The 23,661-nt window shown below is 34.1% G+C and overlaps 1 protein-coding gene across 9 annotated transcripts in view; it reads right to left on the bottom strand.

The window, feature by feature from the left end:
- Positions 1 to 23,661, bottom strand: part of CNST (consortin, connexin sorting protein) — a 140,571-nt gene that overhangs the window by 27,323 nt on the left and 89,587 nt on the right. For all 9 annotated transcript variants that reach the window (XR_013179215.1, XR_013179216.1, XM_077168534.1 and 6 more), the window contains 6 exons: positions 16,035 to 16,240; positions 7,839 to 7,869; positions 5,861 to 5,947; positions 5,178 to 5,292; positions 1,486 to 1,507; positions 1,223 to 1,319 (listed from right to left, as the gene is read on the bottom strand). Coding sequence is in view for 7 of the 9 variants with exons in the window: in XM_077168534.1 (XP_077024649.1) it covers positions 1,223 to 1,319; positions 1,486 to 1,507; positions 5,178 to 5,292; positions 5,861 to 5,947; positions 7,839 to 7,869; positions 16,035 to 16,240 (558 nt within the window). In the remaining 2 variants the exon portion in view is untranslated. The remainder of the gene's footprint in view (positions 1 to 1,222; positions 1,320 to 1,485; positions 1,508 to 5,177; positions 5,293 to 5,860; positions 5,948 to 7,838; positions 7,870 to 16,034; positions 16,241 to 23,661) is intronic.

Here is a 23,661-nt window from a genome sequence, read left to right as displayed (position 1 = left end):
CGGATAAAAATATAAATAATGGGGAGAATACGGGGTAAAAAAAATTGGGCAGACTGAAATATTAGTGCAATAAGAGGGAGGGGTAAGGGGAATGGGGTATACATTATTTTACTTTTGTGTTTTTATTTCTTTTTCTGGAGTGATGCATATTTTCTAAAAATGACCATGATGATGAATACACAATTATGTGATGATAGTGTTAGCCACTGAATGTATACTTTGGATGGACTGTATGGTGCATGAAGATATCTCAACAAAAATATAAAATAAACAAACAAGCCATAAGTTGGAAAAAACCTCTAAAATAATATTACTTATCTTCATTTTCCGAAGTTTTTTGTAATGAGCATACAATACTACTTATAAGAAAAAAGGTTTCTAATAATCTTTAACTTTTGACATAAGGCACAAAGTGGTATAAAATATATCATAAATACTGTAGAAATTTATATATATATATATAAAATATATATTAGTCAAAAAGAGAAGAAAATAAATTGCTGCAGGTAAATTATCAAAAGTAGAGCTTTTAAATATTTAGATAAATAAAACAATTTTTGGTAAAGTTCATATAGTAATGGAACATTAAAGGACATATGAATTCATCAAAATCAATCCTGGGCCACGGTGGCTCAGCAGGCAAGAATGCTCGCCTGCCATGCCAGAGGACCTGGGTTCGCTTCCTGGTGCCTGCCCATGTGAAAACAAAACAAAACAAACCAAAACAAAAAAAACTTAAAAATAAATAAATAAATACATATATAATAGGAGAAACAAATGTTAAAATAAATTTTTTTAAAAATCCTATTTTAGAGAATTTTTATACAATCTTGCAATATTCTATTAGAGATATATAACCACATTATGAAAGTATGGAAATTATCTTGTTTTTTTAAGAGTTTAAGTTTTTTAATTTCTACTACTCATCTTCCAAAATGGAGTTACACAGCAAGATATCTTGTTTTACAATTTTTCTAGGAAGGGTATATATACAAAAATAAAGTGCAGGGTGGGCAACCATGGCTCAGTGGCAGAGTTCTCACCAGCCATGCCGGAAACCTCGGTTCGATTCCCGGAGCCCGCCCATACCAAAAAAAAAAGAAAAAAAAAAATTAATTAAGTGCAAAGGAAAATCCTTCACTGTAATTCAGATATAACACTTGCAAAATATCATAAAAGGCAGGTGTCTTTTGCATTCCTGTTTAACAACTTAAAAACATACCTGACTCTTTGGCTGTAGTTCCTCTTTCTTTTGTATCTTCAGATATTATTAACCGCATAAAGCATTTCCTTCCCAGGGATTTTTCTACAGCTGCTACCTAAGAGTTTTAAAAAAAACAAAACAGAACAACTTTTTTGGAAACTGTTGCATTAAATTAGGAGGCTGAAAATAATTTGAGAAAGGTTTTCTAAAGCAGTCCATATGACAGACATATGATGGTTACAATCTTCCTATAAATATTTTCAAAAGAAATGATCTCTTACCTTCTGTTTGGATAAAAGGGGGCTGTAGAAAAAAAGAGAGAAAAATGAACTTCAGAAAATTAGACCAGCAATGTGCTTCCAAACAAATGTCACTGAAATGGCTGTAAACAAGAAATATAATGTCTCTGGATTCTAATATTAGCACAGAACATTTCCACTGCTGAAACACTGCCACTGGTTTACATAGTCCAAAGTGCAGCTGTATCATGTGTTAATTTTCTTGGACAGCCAATTACCATGAAAAACCCCAAAGAATTTACAAATGATAAAATGTAAAAAAAAAAGGGAATGCTAATTTTTTTGCCAATACCATATTTAAAATTATTTCACATATATTCTTTAAAAAAATTTAATTGTATGTCATTATAGTCTCAAGTAGATACAGAAGATAATTTTATTGGCATTATTTATGAAAACAGTAAGAAAAAAGTAATTTTTAAATATTACATTTTAGGGAATATCCAAAATAACAGCATGCATACATCTACCGAAAAGCATGAATGAGAATGTTCATAGTCATTTTATTCATAATATTAAAAAACTGGAAATAAATTAAGTATCCATTAATAATAGAATGGATAAATAAAATGTTGTACTGTCATATAATGAATTGTACAGCACACAGAACAAATTATGTTATAAACCACTGTTGCATGCTATAACACATAATAGCAACATCATGAGGGGTAAGAGAAGCTGCACATACAAAAAATCTACTTTTGCATGATATCATTCATATGAAATTACCGAAGAGGTCAATATACTGTTAGAAAACCCAGACAGCAGTTACCTTGGGGGATGGGTACAAATTCATAACATGAATGAGGGTGTTTTTCTGAAGGGCCGGAAATGTTCTGTGTCTTGATCAGAGTGGTAATTATTTAGGTATATGTTAAATTTCATCAACTTTGTACACTTTGCTGTATGTACGTTTTAACTCAAAAATATTTTTTAATATTAAAAAAATTAAGTTATAGTTTGGAGGAATTATCCACAATTTAAAGTATAAAAATGCCCTACTCATATTATGTTCAATAAATATTTGTAATGTATTAAGAGGCTATTAGTTCCATGGGAGGAGGGTGTCTATACTGAATGTTTTTAAAGTTAGAAAATGATCTCCTCGCCTATTTTAAAAGATTCCCTTATTTTAATATCCCCTAAGAAATTAAAAGTTAACCTATTTTATATGGTAAGAAATTGTCACTTTAAATAACCAGTTTTCACAGATTATCTCAAAATTGGTTTAAAGCTAAGGTTATAATTCAGAGTTCCTGATAATAATGCTTTAAAGGTTCAAAATGACTACAGTAAGAATTGTTCTGAATGAGAATTCACCTATAAATCTTCTTTAAATGCAGATCACTAAAACACTCAGACCCCAAAGCAAATTCTATGTCTGCTAACTGTGCTAAGCAACAGTGACTGGGTACTGTTTCATCATTTACAATGAACAATTTAATGTTATTTTTTGTGATTCTGAGAGAAAAAGAATAGTTATAGTAGAATATTAAGTCTCTCTGCTTCTGTATTGAGGGTTTATGTTCTAAATTCCAGAAATTTGTACTACTTTAATCTCACCTTCATAATTCTGGGTCTATATAAATAACAATTTTGAAAAAAAGTATTTGGGTGCTTTTATTAATTTAAAAAACCCAACTCCTTGATAAAAGTCAAGCAATTTAAAACCCAGTTTTCCTTCTGCAGCATTTTGGTTAAATGTTATATTTTATTTGCTTTCCACCAATAGACGATTACTAAAAATATTATGTTTTCACAATGACATACAAGCACTGGCAAAGAATTAGAATAAAAGATCCTAATATTCAATTTAATTAAGCTGAATTGCCTAATTTGTTAAACAAAAAGAGATCAAAATTAGAAATATTTTACATTTTCTGATTTTTACATTTTTTATTGTGAAATATATATACAAAAAAGCAATAAACTTCAAAGTACATGAAAGAAATAGTTACAGAAAAGATTTCGAATAATTTGGGTTAGGGGGATGGAACTAGTTGATGTTCTTTAAAGGCTGACCCCTCCGGGTTTCAGGATTTATCTGGCCTAGGAACCCATCTGGAAGTTGTATGTTTCTGGAAAGTAATCTAATGCCTGAAACTTTTGTAAAATCTCAGAGCCCTAGGTGTTCTTTAGGGTTGACTGGAATAGTTTTGGTTGGGGTTTAGCAAACCATGGTAAACAGCAACATTTAGCTGAGATTTGCATAAGAGTAGCTTCCAGAATAGACTCTCAACTCTATTTGAACTCTCTCAGCCACTGATACCTTATTTTGTTACATATCTTTTCCCCTTTTTGGTCAGGAAGGTATTGTCAATCCCATGGTACCAGGGTCAGGCTGATCGCTGAGATTCATGTCCCACACTGCCAGGGGGACTTTCAACTCTGGATGTCATGTCCCATGTAGAGGGGAGGGTAATGATTTTACTTGCAGAGTTGGGCTTAGAGAGAGAGACGCCACATCTGAGCAAGAAAAGAGGTCCTCTGGAAATAACTCTTAGGCATAACTACAGGTAGGTTTAGCTTTGTCACTACAGAGATAAGCTTCCTAAGAGCAAGCCTCAACATCAAGTTCCTAAGGTTTTAGATAGAATCAGGGGTTTTAGTGGTGTAAAGCTTAATAGTTTCATATTTTTAAAGTTTTTTTTTTTTGGCATGGGCAGGTTCTGGGAATCGAACTCGGGTCTTTGGGATGGCAGGCAAGAATTCTGCCACTGAGCCACGTTTGCACCGTCCAATAGTTCCATATTTTTAGAAGCATTCTTTGAATGTATTTAAAGTCAACCTTTTACTAAGTTCAGTGTAAGAAATTGAGATAAAAGCTGTAAAGGAAATAAAAACACTTTTATTTTACTAGTTTAATATCTGCAACTGAAAACATTAACAAAACAAGTAGAGAAATGGATCTTACATTTCAAATGTTCAATGCTTCAATGTTTATTTAATATTCTACTCTCCCTCATTCTAACCAAAGGCTGATTTACTCTTTTTTTGTTTAAATATCTTTAGTGAGAAATCTTCATATATATACATTCCGTTCCATACACAGTGTACAATCAATGGCTCACATTTGCATCACTCCAGAAAAAGAAATAAAAGGACTCATACATCCCATATCCTTCCTTCTCACTCATCACTAGTATTTCCATCTACCCAATTTATTTTATTCTCTGTCCTTCCTTTTGTTTATTTATTTATTTTTTATCCATTTTTTTTTTTACTCATTTGTCCATACCTGGATAAAAGGTGCAACAGACACAAGGTTTTCATAATTCCACAGTCACATTGTAAATTTTATATAACTGTCTTCAAGAATTAAGGCTACTGGATCAATGAAAGGGAGGAGTGAGGGATATGGTATGCATGAGTTTTTTTCTTTTTTCTTTTTCTTTTTCTGAATTAATGCAAATGTTCAAATAAATGATTATGATGATGAATATACAGCTATGTGATGATATTGTGAGAACGGACTTATCATATGATAAGAATGTTCGTGTTTGTATGTTATGTTTAAAAAAATTAAAAAATTGAAAAAAAAAAAGAATCAAGGCTACTGGAACACAGCTCAACAGTTTCAGGTACTTCCCTCCAGCCACTTCAATACACCAAAAACTCAAAAGGGGTATCTATATAATACATAAGAATAACCTCCAGGATAAAGATGTACTTACTCTTGATGTGTTGTGCAAAATTTAGTAAGCCGATCAAAATCTTCACCATTAAATCCTTTTTCTGAATTCCTTACAGACATAACTGTATGTGGTTGTACTGTTTTCCATTTTGTTTCTAGATTTAAAATATTTGTTAGTCACTGACTCTTATCAAACATCTTTGGTAGGGAAAGAATAGTTAACGGACATCACTGATAAATATCAGCATGCTTAATTACCTTCTGAAACAACTCAAAAGTTAACACAATTAGAAATGCTAAGTAATGAATTTTTAAATGTAAGCAAATATCATCCCAGAGACTAAATTTGCCACTAGGGCATGCAAACTGAGCAGAAGAAATGAAAATAGCTGCAAGGGTTCTTTTCCTGACATTGATATGATAGCAAAATATAAAGAAAAAATTTTCTTACAGTGACAGTAGATTACAGTAAAAATGCTACTTTCTTTGTAAGGTTTTTTTTTTTTTTTACATGGACAGGCTCGGGAAATTGGACCCGGGTCTCCAGCATGTCAGGTGAGGTTTCTGCCGCTGAGTTACCGCTGCACCACTCCTTTGAAACTTACCTTGACTGTGAAAATGTCTATTTCCAGACTTAGAAAACCAGGTGAAATATGTTAACTTTCCAGTTAGCAACTTGTTAGATTACTGATAATTACACATTTTATGTTAGTTTGTACTCACCCCACTGTTCTTGAATAGCAGAAAGATTTGCAAGCAGTTGCTCATGATATAATCGTTCAAGCTGAATGAATTTCATTGCTTTCTCATCTGAATAGAAAATTTGAGGAAAATGGAAATCCAGACTAACAAATTTATTTGTATTTACATTTAGCCCCGCATTTGAAAAGGAATGTCCTACATAAGTTGAGAATTCTGTGGTCTACCAAAAAATGAGAGGGCTCTATTTTTAAATTTAGGCATTTCTAAAGTTACATTTCTGGGTTTTGAAGTAAGTAAATTTTGACATAACATGCTATGCAGTAGCAAAAAGTAGAAACCAAAAGGTTTTAATCCTCAAGGAATGGCTATTTGCTAATATATTTCCAGCAGGGTCAATTAAAAGTAGTGTAATTAGAAATAGGCCCCACATGGAAACCTGAACTCTCTTTCTCTTTTTTGTTGCTTCAATTATCTGCTATCAAGCAACTATATTACCCTCCAGTCAGGTCTTTTTTCTGTTTTCAACTCACCTCAATGTTACTTATTTTCCACTAAATGCTTTTAGCATTTTTTTCCCTCAATAACAAAGGACCACATGTCTAAAAATGATAGAGCAAAAAAATATATGGATTTTTATAAAAATTTAATTAACTTGCCACAGTGATTTTCTTAATTATCATGTCATTCTACTTTTTAGTAAATTTTCTCATGAACTCCTTGTCTTATATGTTTCACACCGGTCCTGCTAAACTGCCTGACTGCCTACCTTCCGCTGGACACTGTCCTAAATATTGATCCAAAAGGAAGGAAGTGAAAACCCCACTGTTTAGCTTTTTGTCCTTCCCATCATCACTCAGAGGTTCAGTTTTCTCTCTCATTTTTAATCTCAAAATTATCTCAGGGATCATAACATAGGCCTAGGAGAAGCAGAAACAATTCCATTGTCCTCTGTCCATCACATAAAGTGCTCCAGTGTTTATTAAACTTTATTGACCATAAAAATTACCTGAAAAACTTGTGACAATACAGATTCATGGGTCTGATCTCCAGAAATCTGGAATTAGTATGTCTGAGTAGGGCCCGTTAATTTGCATTTCTAACAAGGCCCCAGCCATGCTGATGCTATTGGCCCACACTAGCCTACATCATACTCATTATTTGGTTTTTAAGAAAAAAAAAAGTTTTATCTTCATTTTCACTGAGAATTATATTTCAACATATTTAATAAGACCTTTCATTATCTGAAATTGTACCAGCTTGCTTGACAGAGTTTAAGATAGTAGTTGCTTACTTCTCATCTAGTCAGAGGAGTGATGAAAGGTTAAAAGGAAAAGCAAATCATATTAGAGGGGATAATAGATGTTTATGACATATTCTTTCTACAGAGTATATATTAAGTTATCTCCCCAAATGAAAAGCAATTAAAAAAAAGAGAAGTTGAATAAACAAGAAATCTTTCCTATACAAAAGTTAATACACAGGTGATATTCAAGTATATCACTTGACACTATTTACATTGCTTATTAGCAGAAGAGAATTCAATTTTCCCTTTGGAGATATATAGTTGTTAAAAGACATTCATATGATTTACTGTGTGATATGCTTGATGTGCTCTACCATTATGAATATCATTATTACTTATATTTCTGTTTAATTCAAAAGAAAGAAATTCAATGCATATTTTAATAATGTTTTTCAGTAATAAGTGCTTTTTTCCTCCCTCTGGACACACAAATATTTAGGTTTTGGTCAAATTAGGACTTGTTTATGGAAGGTCAAATCTGGGTGGTTATAGGGAGTAACAGAAATTTCTGGATTGACAGAAGTTTCTTCTATCTTGCTTTAAGTAGCAATTACATGAATGCATACAACTATCAATGTCCACTGAACAGCTAAGACACATACAATTTATTGTATATAGATTATTTGTTGGTTTTTAAATGATGGGTGGTTCTTTAAGAGTTCTATGAATTTCTTTCTGTAATTAAGAAAAGGATACAGTCTTCTTCCTGGAAGTATGTCTCAGCTATCTGTTAAAAACAAAAACCAAAGGAAATTAACAGTCTTTGAAAACACAAAATTGGAAGAAATCAGGACCCTGAAATTCTGAAAGATTTCAAAATCAAATTAAGAAAATTTTATTAACTACATTCACCACTTCAAAAGAAATATGACTCTAGGCACAGGACACATTTCTGAAGCCATTCATCTCAAGCAAAAATGTAGACATTCTTTGTTTTTTACAGGACCTTGTTCTTCCTGTTCTAAGTCAAAGAAAACTTCCCTGAATCATTAGTTTAGAAGTAAGCATTCTAAAGTATGAAGAAAATGCTACACAGGTTTAAAAAGGGTAGAAAAATAGTGAAAACATGACTTTATCCTAAATTAAGAGAGTTGAAGTAGGTTCCTTCATATGAGACCTTAAAACCACAATCATTTCGCTTCTATTTCACAAACTATTATGGAAGATCTCATGGGACCCTGACTTTTTGTTTCTGTTTTAGTGCTTAAAAAAAAAGGCTGGGCCAACCACTAACAGTTGAGTAATGATGTTTGGAACATGTACAAAATCATGAATGGTGCACATTGTAAAGAGCACTAGGTGAGGAGTCTGGAGACTCAGGGTGTTCTCCCAGTTGAAGCCCGTCATGTACCAAATTAATTCTAAGACACTAAATTTTCAAATTTAAAAATTTCTTCGTTCTAATTACTTTGGGTCTTTTATTTATATCTTTATTTAGAAACTAGCACTTCAAAACAGACCAGTAAAATCAAAAGTGCTGACTGATAAATATTTGCACAAACTGACTTGTCATATTTTGAATATTTCATATGAATACTTTACAGTTAAAACAGTTTCCACTGATTTTTACTAGGTCACTATTAAAATAGGAATTAATTTGGAGATTCCAAAAGGAAATCACTCTCTACATTTTCCGAGTAGCTGCCAATGCTAAGAGCAATAAAGCACTTGTTGAATCTATAAACTGGCAATAAAAAGGAAACAATAAAATATCATAGGAATGGTTTCTATCAAATCACTAATGTTGGTGGAAACTGCATACTTTTAGAGGAAAATATTTGCTTACTTAAAATATATTTTATAAATCTAACATTTTTCTATAAGCAATATAGATCACTAGATTCAACCACTTCTCTGCAAATTTTCAGTTTAATCTAAAGACTGAATCCATACTTATTTTATAGTAGACTATAAAATAAGTCCTCTCTGAGGACTCTGCAAGAGAGATAAGATTCTCAGTTTCTTTTATTAGCTTGTTGTTATAATGGTATGTTATCATCGTATAGGTTGAACCAAATCAAATTTCTAATATTCAATCATTTTTTACCTACATAATGGAAATTTTGTATGGTTCATACAGTTGTGTGCTGATAAATGTTGAGTAGTCGGCTCTAGCAGGGAGGAGGAGAGCCCTGATTTGTAGTGTTTGCCCATCCCTGATGTTAGTACTTCCATCGTGACTGATTTCAAGCTGCCAACATGACAAATGTCAATGAACGTGGCTCTCATAAGCATATTTTCTCATTAGCAGGCTTCGGCACACCACTGAGTCACACCTAATGGAAATCAATGACAACTTTTCATCAACTAACTTTCAGTGAAAAAAACCTACACACAGTTTCCCTACTATATGGGAGTTGAGATATAGCTTTGGGTTTCTCATTAAAATAAAATGTCTTGTCCTTCAAAGCCATTTTACTTCCTTTTTGTTTTTGTGCTCCATTGGCCCAGATATTTATAAGTAGCTCTCATTTAAGAAGTTTTGATGGAGTGTACACCTATTAGGTAACCAGAGTTTCTGGCAGGGTAGAAATATATTTTTAATTTAGCTCTCAGGTTTCCGTGACAGTTCTAATACTATACTGTAACCATCAAAGAGGTTGATGAAACCCAATGCAAGAGTAAAAGGAATTTCCAGGTGAAAGGGCAGCTTGAAAAATAAATATAAGGTATTTTCCCCTTAAAAAACTGTGCCCAGCAAGTCCAGTAGGGCAAGAGAAGAAGTGGTTTTTTCTTTGATGTCCCGTATGTCTAAAACTAAGAAACAGAGCAAAAAGAGCATGGGGTTTGGAGTTGAATGACCTGACTGTGTAGTAGTCCAAGCTCTGCCACTTACCAGCTGTGTAACCTTGGACATGTCATTTCAGTTCTCAAGTCTCAGCTTCTTTATCTTTAAAACAGGGACAATAACACTGACAACTGTATGAGATAATGCTATTTTAAGGACTGAATGAGAGAATGTGTATTTAGCATAGTGGCCAAGACACAGTGCTTAAAATGGCGTTTGAGTCTGAGTCTGAACTATAAGTATAAGATATAAAGTAGAATCATGTGAAGAAGGAAATTGAAAACCATTTGGGGAGGGCAATGGTTCTTAGGTTACCCTGTTTCAGACTTCTTTTACCTACCAGAAAACAAAGAAAGGAATTAGGAAGGTGTATCTTTTGGCCATATTTTTACACAGTGGCTTCAAGGATCCCAGAGGATCCATTTCTTGCCTAAGTCTGACAATGATTTTCAGTATAAACTTACTGAACATAGATCACACCACTTGATGTTTTTCTTCTCACTTCTCTGTGAAAGTCTTTCATGAGTTTGAATTCAGCAGTGATTTATAGCCTAAAGCTATCCTATGGTCACATCAAATAATCCAACGTACTCATAACCAAGAACAAGAATTTCTAAATGGAATCTTAAGAGTCCCAATAGCTAAATATAAAAGTATATATCCAGAGTAAATGCACTTATATTTTCAATTGTCTTCAGCAGATATTTATCCATATACTGTCATTTTAAAAATCTTAATTTTCCCTCTCTAAAATTAGAGATTTCCCTCTAAATCTCCAAATGGTAGTATCATTAACAGAAATACTACCATTCTCCCAAACTATATCCTAGAGTTATCTCTGACTCCTACTTCATCCCCTTTTCACAGTATATCACCAAGTCTAGGTGGTTCTTCTCCAAAGATCTCAAATTCATCACTCTCCATTTCCACTCTTATCACCTTAACCAACATGTTTTACTTCCCTTATTCTTACACCATAACTGTTCTCCTTTGGTTTTTATTTTTATCAAAATTATACACAGTTTGAGTAGCTAGTTCTGCAAGGTTTGTTAAGAAAAATAGCAGCCTTTGCCCCTCTTGACTTACTTCTCCTTTTTAGAAGCAAGCACTTAGATTTATTTTACATATTTTAAAAACAAAGAAAAACAGACCTCTTTATCTCTAGACAGTATTCTTCTATTTGCTATTTCTTGATTTTTTAGAAGAAACGGATTGAGTCCTTCACTCCTCTCCCATCCCAATCCTACAAACATATATTCATTCTCTTACATACTCCCTTGCTCTCCAACATAATGGTTAGATCAATGTTTAGTGCTTACCTTATTATGAGCCAATCCATGTAGTATTATGATTATTCTTCCTTTTCTGCATAACATTTTTTCTCTGAAGTTTTTTTTTAAGCATAGCTTTCTATGTATTTATCACTCATACTACTCCAAAACATTCCACCAACTGTCTAAATCTTCTCTCAATACATTCAGACATGTCAAGTATGCAGAAATAGAAAAAGAATCTACTCTAAAAAGGACTGGTCACCCTCTCCTTGGTATATAGCTGTCACCATACACTGTCTCCTCACCAATACTCTAGAAATTCCCTTTGTTTCTCTCCTGGGTAAGATCCAAGTCTCCTGTATCTCACATCTTCCAGTTCCTTGGTTTACTCCCTGTTTTGGTGGGACATATCCTCTAGTAGTTTTCTGAGAAAGGATATAGAGGCGGGCCGCGGTGGCTCAGCGGGCAAAGTGCTTGCCTGCTATGCCGGAGGACCTCGGTTCGATTCCCGGCCCCAGCCCATGTAACAAAAACGGAGAAACAGAATACAATAAAAACAAGAAAATGTTTAAAAATGTTTCCCTTTCTTCCTTCCTTCCTTCCTTCTATCCTTCCTTCCTTCTCTCTGTCTTTCCTTTAAAAAAAAAAAAAAAAAAAAAAAAAAAAGAAAGGATATAGAGGAGATACTAAAGACCCTGGAGTGGGAACATCCTTGATATAAATAAGGAACTGCTAGGAGGTCAATGTAACTGGAAAGGAGTGAGTAAAACGGGAGAGTTTCAGAAATTAAGGCTGAGAAATGGCAGGGCAGATCACATACAGCCTATAGGCCATGGTAAGGATTTTGGTTTTTACTCTGAATGAGAAGGGAAGCCATGGAGAGTTTTGGGAAGAGAAGTGATATGATCTATCTTTAAGTTTTATCTGGATTACAAGGACTGCTGTGTAGAGGAAAAAAACTAAATGGAAATAGGAGTGAAAGCAGAGATGTTTCTGAAGTGAGGAATTTACTGCAAGAATCCAGGTGAGATTTGATGGTATCTTGGACTCAGATGGTAGCAATGAAGATGGTAGGAAATCATATTATAGATATACTTTGAAGTAGATTTGCAAGACTTACTGATGGATTGGATTTAGGTGTGAGGAGAAGCGAGTAAAGGATGACCTCAAAGTATTTGGTCTAGCAAGTGGAGGTAAGGAATTATCATTTAAAATACAAGGAAGACTAGGAAAGCAGCAGATTTGGGAAGAAACTCAAAGTTTGATTCTGGATATCTGAAGACTGAGATGTCTATTAGATATCTCAGGCAACAGGGTATGAAGTCTGGAGTTCAGGAAAGCCTCAGGAATGGATGAAACCACCCAAGAAGTGAATACAGAATGAGGAGAGACTCAAAAACTGAATCTGCGGCAGTCCAATGTTTAAAAATTAGTAAAATGTGGAGGACCAGCAAATGAGCCTGAGGAAGCTTGGACAGTAAAGTAGGAGTTAAAAGTCAAGAATAAGTTGTTCCAAAATGCAAATAAAATGTTTCAAAGTAGAGCAAAAGATCAACTAGTCAAAAGTTTCTAAAGTCACAGTAAGATGAAAATCAAGAATTAATCACTGGATTTGACAACACAGAGGACACTGGTGACCTTTGCTATGGAATTTTTGGTAGAGTAGGGACAAAAGCAAAGAGAGAATTGGGTACAGAATGTTATCTAAGTAGAATTCTCACCCCAAATATTTAACCTGAATCAAGTCATGAAGAAATAATCACGCAAGTACAAATTATGGAACATTCTACAAGAATTCCCAGACTTTTCAGAAATGTCAATGCTGTGAAAGTAAAAACAAATGTTCTGGATTATAGGAAACTAAAGAATCTTGGCAACCAAATGCAGTATGTGATTCTTGACTGGATCCTGGATTATTGGGAAAATAACGGTAAAGAACAACTTGGAACAACTTGGGAGAAATTTGTTATGGGTTTGCTATTTAGTAATATTGTTTTATCAATATCTAATTTCTTGGGGTTACTAATAGCATTGTAGAATATACAGAAGAATTTGCTTGTTCTTTGGAGACAGAAGCATTTAGGGATAAAGTATCGTAATGCCTGCAACTTACTTTAAAATGTTTCAGTGGAAAAATGTTTACATGTGCAAGAGATAGAGAAAAGAAAATTAGCAAAATGTTAACAACTGGTGATTCTCGGTAAAACAGAGTGTAAGGTGCTGGTCGGTAAAACAGAGTGTAAGGTGCTGGGAATTACTGAAGTGAATAAAATGTAACTCTATTCCTCCCTGATTTGTATCTCACTCCAGGAATCTCTTTATATTCTTGGGCTTTTGGGGCAACCATCAGCTGACTTTTGTTGCCCTGAGGTCTCACCTTACTGAAGGATTCAGTAACTCTGCTGATCCTCAGTTTTCATTTCCAAAAAGCAAACTTTGAATACTGACAATAAGAATATAATTATAATGCTTCAGATTTATTTTGCTTTTACTGTATACCAAGCACTATGTTAAGGGCTTTTACATGCATTTTTCATTTGATCATCTACAACTTTACAGTAGAAGAAACTGAAAGCCACTTAGCTTGTTACACTCTTAAAACAATACTATATTTTCTGAACTCTTTTCCTAACAGACAAGAGACTGCTGAGATATTTAGATAGCATAATCTACAAGATTTAGCAAACTGCTATGCTCCTGTGGGAAGGAAGTAGAATTTGACCTTGAGATACAAAATAGTTATATAATCTTCAGACCTGATCAAGATTGTTAATTATATTATTGTCTAAAAATGTGATTTTTCTACTAGATCTGCTTCTGCTGTATGGTCACATCACAACAGGAAAAACCATTCTTAATGCTAGTTTAACAACAGTGCAGTGATATAAACTCCTTGAAAAGATGTTTATACTTGCTATTTACACTTCTATTCCAAATCTTCTTTCTCCCCAACTATTTTTTGTATATGCTGTGTGGTGGGGGTCACATTTCATTCTTTTTCCATGTGACTCTCCCATTATTGCAGCACCACTTGTTTAAAAAAAAATTTTTTTTCTTTAAGTGCATGGGCTGGGAATTGAATCTGGGTCTCCCACACTGTGGGTGAGAATTCTACTAGTGAACCCCATCCTTGTACCCCTCCCCAACTTTTTATTGAAATTCTACAGAAAAGTTCAAAGGACAGTAAAATCAACAGCTATATCTCTTTCACCTAGATTTGTCAACTGTGGACACTATGCTAAACTTGCTTTCTCTCTCTCTTTCCTTTTCTCTCACTGAAACATCTTAAGTAAGTTGTACATGTTGTGACACTTTTCCCTTGAACTCTTGCACATGTATTTCCCAAGACAAGGATTCTCTTTTACATAGCCTACAATACCTCTATCAATCACAAGAAACTGGAGACTGACACAGTAATACTATTAAACATACAATGCACATTCAATTTTCCCCTTAATTGCTCTAAAAAACAAATGCATAGAATGGAATAAACTAATTCTTGCTCCAGTGTTACAAGGAACTTAATACTCTCATTTTACCTATTTACAATCAATCATCATTTCCACATCTCCAGGTAGTTTGGAGGATGAAATAACAATGAATGTGAATTTCCCTTGCAAACCCAAGATCAGAAATCTGCCTTGATGTTGGTTCCTCTCAACTATGACAAATGAGAACATTTTAGTGGCCAGAAAGCAGTACACATTTTCTACAAGGAATTCTTCGAGTCAATAAAGACAGTAATCTACATTCTTAAGAATATACATTTTCCCCTCTTGGAATAAACTATTTTACTTTTTAAAAACAAAAACTCTCTGCATATTGCAGAAATTAAAATGAAACTGAAGTAAATGAGATAAAAAGTGAAACTTTCCCCATTTCCATGCACCAACTATTTTCATGTTAAGTCAAAATAAAAAGCAACACATAAATGCTTTAATTTTTCCTGAATTAGCATTTATGTTAAAAAGTTTCTTTTAAAAAACAATTTAAAAGCCTCCCTAGTCTCTAGCCTCATCTTCTAATTTATTCTCCCAACTACTGAAAGTTGGTTTTTTTTCATTTAAATCTGATTCTGGCACTTCTATAATTAAAAACTTCCAGGACCGGGCGAGTGATGGTGGCACAGTGGTAGAGTTCTTGCCTGCCATGCCAGAGACCAGGTTCGATTTCTGGTGCCTGCCCATGCCAAAAAACAAACAAACAAACAAACAAACAAACAAACAAAACCTTCCAGGACCTACAAGTAAGGCTAGCCCATTTTACCTTATATCTCTTTTCCATATCTCCAATAATATCCCAGCCATGCCTCTGTACAGGCTGATAATGTATAACTTGCTTTGGTGACCCAGTTCAAGTCACCTTCTTTGTGACAAAGTTAATCACTCATTTTGTGCTTTCTCTGAACATTAAATAAATGTCAGCTCTAACACTTAATACAGAATTTTACAATGATTTATCTATATAACTCTTTCTCCTAGTTCACAGTGGCTCTCTATTAAGTAATCTTCATTTCTGCAATGTCTAGCATTGCTCTTGGCACCTGGTTGATGCTTGCTTAGTGCTCACTACATTGACTCTTATTTGTGCAAAGTTTAATTACTACACAAAAGCTGTCTGAACGATGGATTACTGAAGACCACCAATGTGTGGCCACCAATCAGTTATATGCCAAATTTCGCACCAGACACTTTTCCAGGGTTATGTACCCCCTGGACTCATCAACAGTGGGTAAGGTTGAATTAATGATGGAAAATTGGATTTTGGATTATTCCAAACACTGGAACGAGACTTTCAGTGTGGTTAAAAATGAAGGTTTTAATGTAGTACCTGATGAAGGCAAAGGGGAAGTGCTCTGGAATCCAATTGTTCCACTTCACCACGTATAAGGGAGAACAGAGATTGCAGAAGTAGCTTTGGAGCTTCTGGTTGATCATTAGCATTTACTTCAGCAGTCTCTTCATCACCAACAGCATGTGTGGCTGCACTTACTATATTTTCTTGCATTAAAGATGTAATATCCCCTGAAGAAAGTCCTTTAAGAAGTAAATAAAATGTCTATGTTAAGAAAAATTCCCAGCATGATGGAATACCTTAAAACGATTACCTGTTAGCCATAAAACTTTTAAATAAAACTAATCCTTTGGAAAACAACAGAAACCACAAAATTTTGTCCTCATTAAATTGATTGTGTTGACATCTAATTACTTCTGTTAGCACACGCAAACTATTTTTTTGTAAATATAGTTAGGTTTAACTATTATATTAGTTTAATTATAATAATAATTAAAATTAGAATATATAATAATATATTATATAAATAATAATTATTTTATTATTATAATTTGTTTAGTTATAATAATATCATATTATTATTAGTTTAATTATTATTCATTTAGTTATAATAAATTAAAAAAGGAATCCAAAGAAAAGTATGTAGGACAAAATCTGAGCAAAAACTTGATGATCTCAAAGGAAAAATGGATTAGCTATAATTCAAAGTCCTTACTTGTCTGAAATGAAATAGAATTGAAAAGGAAGGGAAATGCATTTATCATATGAACTGCTAAAGAAGTTGAGGCTTCCTTTGTTTTTTAAATATTTTTATTGAGAAATATCCACACATGTTCACTCCAACCATATTATACCATCAAAGGCTCATAACATAATCACACAAAATTGCGTTCCTCACCACGATCACCTCCAGAACACCTGCACCATCCCAGAGAAAGAAACAAAAAGGAAGAAAACTCATACATCCCCCTCACCGACCCAATGCATTTCAATCTACCCAACTTTCACCCCACATCTCCCTCTACCATCCATTCACCTTCAGTCACCTTTTAAAAATATTTTTATTGACAAATCTTCACACACATATAGTCCATACATGGTGTACAATCAAAGGCTCACAGCATCACCATACAGCAGTACGCTCATCTGAGCCTTCCTTTTTAAATTCTACTCTGATAACTTTGGAACTACTTTTGGATTCAAGGAGAGCACAGGAATTCAGATGCCAGAATTAATGGTCACCAAAACTTTTTCCTATTAAAAAAAATTAAGTAACACTTCTTAAAAAATGATTAATGAGAGTGGTGTGATGGTGGTGCAGTGGCAGAGTTTCTGCCTGCCATGCCGGAGACCTAGGTTCGCTTCCTGGTGCCTACCCAAATGCAAAAAAAAAAAAAAAAAAAAAAAAAAAAAAACCCAACGAATAAAAGCTCCTGAAATGATGTACCAAGTTTGGAAAATCTAATTTTTATAAATTATAACTAACCCATTACTGAAACTCAGTATCGATTCTAATTTTTCTGACTAAATCAAACAGACTCTCCACATCTGTACATACCTTCAGCTAGTCTGTCTCAGAAACGATCTTTCTTAGTAATTTAGGGTATGTGCACTCAGGATTGTAGCTGCCCTCCCCAGCCCTTTAGAATGTGCCCCAAACTCTGCCTCTATTACTCTTTAAATAAAACTACTGACCAGACTTCATCTCTCTAGTAAAAGATGCTGTGCCTTTCGAGCAATTATAGATTCTAGCAACTGGAACATTTTCCCTCCCGTATATGCATATTTGTCACAGACTCTAACCCTTCTCTATCATGAGCCTGAGTAAATTGCTCTCCTCTGACCCTGTATATGGCCTTATATTATGATGGCTGCACTATAGTAAAAGGTGTAAAGGCCTCAGCTCTATTGGAGCACAGTTATGTTAGTTAGAAACTAACATATGCACCATGGTATCCCAATTATATCCAGTCTTGGGAATGAAAATTCAAGTCTCATGCTTTTCTTTTTTGTTTAAAATCATCCAAATTAGTGATTCCTTCTAATTTAGAGCATTCTCTTCCATGAAGTTTATGTTGGTGGCCTCTGGAAGGACAATGGGATAGCCTGCCATTTTGCAGAACACTGTCTGTGAAAGTACGAGGGACTCCACTGTTTTCCAATTTTCTAGCCACAAGGCTAGCAGGACCAAGAGTGCCAATATAGGGACAGGAGCTTTCCATAGAGAACTACAAAGCATTGTTCCTACTATTTTCTTTCCCTTTTCCCTAGCCTTATTACTATGCCTAAGATATTTAATCCCATAATATCTGTGATAAGGACATCCCCACAAATTCTATTCTTCTACTGGTTAAATTCTTACCATATACGTATTAAATATTATTCAATGCTTTTTCCTTGTAAAAAAGAAAATACTTAAGTTTTATAATGCTAATTTTCCATAAAAGTTAAATAAATCCCTAGAAGCATATTATCAGAGAAGCTAAGACTCTCAAAGGAAAGGAAAAAGGACAGAATTCATGATTCCTTTATCTAAAGAAGGTCAAAGTAGGGTATTGAATAATGGAAATGGAAATTTGTGATTATCTCATTATTTAGTCAGTCTAGATTCATAATTGTCAAGTTTCCTGCTAGATCCAATTTTCTCTCTAAATCATTTTAATAATCAATGTTACTGATATGTACAATTTATACGTAAACAAGACACTCATAAATATAATTATGAAGACAAGAAAGAAATTTCAACAGAAAGAGGAATATTAGCCGTTAAACATAAATAACAAGTACCTCACACCCACCAGAATGGCTATTATAGGAACATTTGTAAATTGTTGGTGGGGATATAAAATGGTGCAGCCACTGTAGAAAACAGTTTAGCTGTTCCTCAAAATGTTAAACATAGAACCATGATATGACTTGGTAATCTCATTTCTAAGTATATACCCCCAAAAATAGAAAGCAGGGACTCGAACAGACATTTGCACACCGATGTTCATAGCAGCATTAATCACAGTAGCCAAAAGGTGGAAGCAATCCAAATGTACATCAGAAGATGAATAGATAAACAAAATGTGATATATATATATATACAATGGAATTACCACTTAGTCTTTAAAAAGAATGTAATCCTGATACATGTTACTATACGGATCAATCTTGAAGATATCATGTTGAGTGAAATAAGTCAGACACAAAGGGATAGAAATAACTATGATGTACAAATTCATAGACAGAAAGAGTGCAGGTTACCAAGGATGGGGAGAGGGGAAATCAGGAATTAATGGATAGTGTGTACAGGGTTTCTGTTTGGAGTAATGGGAAAATTCTGGTAATGGATGATGATAAGGGTAGCACAAAATTGTGAATATGCTTAATCCTACCGAATGGTGTGCTTGGCAGTGATTGAGATGGGAAAGTTTATGCTGTATACATGTTTCCACAATTTTTTTAAAAGGAGCAACTAAAGAAACAATGGCATTTAAATGCAATATAAGTTCCTACATTGCATCTAATAATGGAGGAGAAAAGGCCCAAAAGGATATTATTGGGACATATGGAAAAACTGGAATATAGACTGTAAGTTCTACATCAATGTTAAAGTTCTTGAACTTGATAATTGTATTTAAGGTGGTTATATAGTGAATACTTTTTCATTCTTAGGAAATATACATGGAAGTATTATGTATTCAAGGCACATGATGTATAAAACCTATTCTCAAATGTTTAGAAAGTAGATGGATATAGGGGGTGCAAAGTTAGTTCAGTGGTATAATTCTCACTTGCCATGCGGGAGACCTGGGTTCGATTCCTGATCCAGGCACTTCCCAGAAAACAAACAAACAAAAATTCAACAATGGTGCTGCAATAGCATGGAAAAACAATGAAATGTGACCCCACCATACAGCACACACACACACACACAAAGAAAGAAAGAAAATAGATGGGTATAAATAGAGAGAGAGAGAAAGAAAGAAAAAGAAACAGCAAATGTGGCAGAATGTTCAAATTGGTGGATCTGGGTATCTGAGGAGGAGTATGCAGGAATTTGATGTATGGGTTTATATTATTTTTGCAACTGTCTTGTATTTGAAATTATTTCAAAATAAAAAGTTTAAAGAAAAAAAAAACCAAACTAACAGAAATCCCAACAGTTACAGAAATCTAAGGATTCCAAGAGCAAAAAAATGTTAAGATGGACAATTAGAAAGAACAGTATTTTAATCACCAAGTATAGGAAGGTCAGAAAAATATGAACTAGATTTAGATGGGTCATTCTAGCTAGGTTAAGGGATCAGCAAAACTTGCAAGACTCATAATATAAAAAGATTTTATGCCAGGACTTGAAGATCATGAGCTTCAGAGATAACTAGAAAACTACCTGACCATCTAAAACATTGGAAAGTTTCATAGAGATTCTGGTGTTTAAGAAGGTAGAACATCACTGAAAACAAGGTTAGGGCAATTATTTTGGAAAAATTGAAGGTAATGCTGGTCACCTGTCTAATACCAATGTCATCTAGTTCTCCTCTCAATATCCTTTTTAACCATGTCTCGTTTCTTGGATAAATTGTGGGTTGACCAAATGACGGCATATTAGGTTTAAAGGCAAGAAAATAAACAGAATCATCTTGTAAGAAGAGCCCTGTAACATTCCATATTCTGTTTGCAGCACTGTCAAGCTTTTAGGTAAGTAATTCTATTAAGGCTTAAATAAACATAAATTATTATATACATTATTAAATGGCAAGGACACACTATAGGCACTTATAAAATTCAAAAGGAAAACAACATTTAGCCATATTCTAGTTAGTTTAATTTTTGGGGGGGAGAGGGTGCATGGTCTGGGAATTGAACCTAGGTCTCGTGCATGGATGGCGAGCATTCTACCATAGAACCACCCAGGAACTCCTCCAGTTAATTTAATTAATTAATTTATTTTTTGCATGGGCAGGCACCAGGAATCGAACCTGGGTCGCCGGCATGGCAGGCGAGAACTCTGCCTGCTAAGCCACCATGACCTACCCTTGTCAGTTTAATTTTAAACTACTTATTATGTGGCTTTATTATTTTAATGTCATTAATGGGGTAACTCATATTAGAAAACTAATCTATTGCCAAAAAGTTGGAAGAAGAATGCCATGGAAATTACGACAATCGTATAACTATAAAAACTACTTTGGAGTATTAAATTGCTTAGTTTATTACTCATCAAAATTGTAGATTTGAACATGATTGAACTTGTTTTTAATAAAGAAAATTAAAAGTAGCATAATCTCTGGCACTTAAGGAGACTAACATGTTCTGAACTGACAATTTCACTTCATAATGTATTAGGAGATTTAAAAAATATTAATCAGGCATTCATGACATAACATGGAAGGTTCAGATTTTTCCTGTGGATTGTAAAATAATTTTGATGTTTTTACTGTTGATATCACATGAATCTTACAAATTTTTGCTTAAAAAAATAAAACAATTTTATTTCATCAATTAGTATTAAAATCTCTTGATACATAAAAAGGTTTCTGAGAGATATATTCACAGTTAAGGAGAATAGTCAAATCAAAACATACAGTGGGGCGGGCAACGGTGGCTCAGTGGCAGAGTTCTCGCCTGCCCTGCTGGAGACCCGGGTTCGATTCTCGGTGCCTGCCCATGCCAAACAAAACAAAACAAAACAAACAACAACAATAAAACATATAGTGCCATATGTAATTTCCCATTCACCACAAAGTCTTATTAAATGAAGCTTTCTTTTAATAACTATGAATCTATACAAAAGATTTTATTTACTTTACTTTGAGAAAGTCAAGTGAGCTATGGCTAAAACTACTTATTAAGCAATTTAGTGATACTATTAACAAGTATAAGTACATTGGTGACAGTTAAATTCATGGGCCCTAACTTTTGGGGCCTGCCTCACTGGCTGTAACATTTTGAGTTAACACCTGTCCATTTCATCAAGTTCTAAAATGGATATCCTGGATTATATGTACTTATTAAGATTATCTATAAATACCTTGGCCCAGAGATTGGGGAATTATCTTGATCAAGAGATGTGATTCATCAAACTACCGGCTTTCTGTGCTTTTCTGGAGGAAACCAAGGTTCACTTCTCAGATTTGGTGAATGTGTGGATTTTCACACAATGATTTATTCAACTTAGACATTTTGTGGGAGAATATCATGATATCCTTCAATGAGCTTTACCTTAAAACATGAGGAATGTACCCTGACATTATTTTTCATATCTTCTTTAATAATCTAACATAGATCTGTCATTCGTGAATATAACTAAGGGATATAACTTGCTCTGCAAGACAGGGAATATGACGTAACTACGTAATTTGAAGACAAACTTTCACAGCTGGCACTTAAGGTAGTAAGTAATCAAGGGCATGAATATTTACTACAGACAAAATACAGATTTGAAAGAAGATGCCACACAGGAGACATGAAGGCCTAGGTAATGACAGAGGCAATGATTATATTTATGATGCTGGTGACGGCGATGATATAAGCTAAACTGATAGGGATCTTTAGGGATGGAGGAAGCGTTATTTAAGGCCTAATACACTTCAAATACTGTATACTCTGCTCATAGGATCATTATGCTATCTTATACACAGGCTTGTTTGGCTTTGGGGGAAAAAATCTGCCTTTGTTCATGCTATTCCTCTGCCTGGACTGTCAGCTTTTAAAGAGCAGGCTTATGATTCACAACTGTGGCTTCTGCTGTGACCTCAAGACTTAGCACTGTGCCTAAGAGAGCAGGTACTCAAACACTTCTAAGGAAAAAAATCGACTGATTATATGGCTATCATGGAATGTACTATAAGTCCACTTACATTATGTCACTTAATCCTCACAACAACATTATGAAGTATATATTGGAAATTATAGATGAAGCAAGATTAAATGAGATCTGAAATCAGGCTGACTGACTTTAAATTCTAAATCTGCTGTTTTCTAGCTCTGAGACGCTTAATCTCTTTCCTTTATTTATTTTCATTTTTGCATGTGCAGGCAATAGAAATTGAACCTAGGTCTTTGGCATGGCAGGCAAGAATTATGCCTGCTGAGCCACCCTGGCCCACCCTCTCAATCTCTTTCAACCGTAATATCCCATCTGTTAAATACAGATACTTCCTTATGGAATCTCCTAAAAAATAACATTTACACAAATACTGTAGGGGACTGTTTTATATATCCACAATTCAGTTACCTCTCATTTCAAATACGAACACTGAATTTTTAGAGGTATTAGGAAACAGACTACATTCACTGCATTTATAAAAATTACTCTCTCTGATTTAAGTGTTAAAGGTTCCTTTAATGGCATTGAGGTTAGACTGAACAAATAATCCAAGGGAAGCTATATCATCATTCAGAGAAAATTATTAAAACAAATCAAATTCTGTCACTTCCATTAAGAGTAAACAATCTCCTCTTTCTCTGCTTGTTTAGCCTTGCTAAGGCTAGTAGGCATTAACTGTCTACAGAAACATGGCTACTCAAAGAAAAGGCACATGTGATAATGGTTTTGTGGCAAATCTTAGTAAGTCAAATATGAAACATAATTCCTTTAAATACACTTTAAAATTCAGCAAAAGTAAGATTATATGGGGTAATAATTAGGCTCAGACTCTGACGTCAAACTATC

Source organism: Tamandua tetradactyla, chromosome 7, assembly GCF_023851605.1.
Source record: "Tamandua tetradactyla isolate mTamTet1 chromosome 7, mTamTet1.pri, whole genome shotgun sequence".
In the NCBI taxonomy this organism is placed as follows: domain Eukaryota; kingdom Metazoa; phylum Chordata; class Mammalia; order Pilosa; family Myrmecophagidae; genus Tamandua; species Tamandua tetradactyla.
The sequence above is the reverse complement of the archived record's forward strand: the minus strand, read 5'-3'. Positions and strand labels throughout refer to the sequence as shown.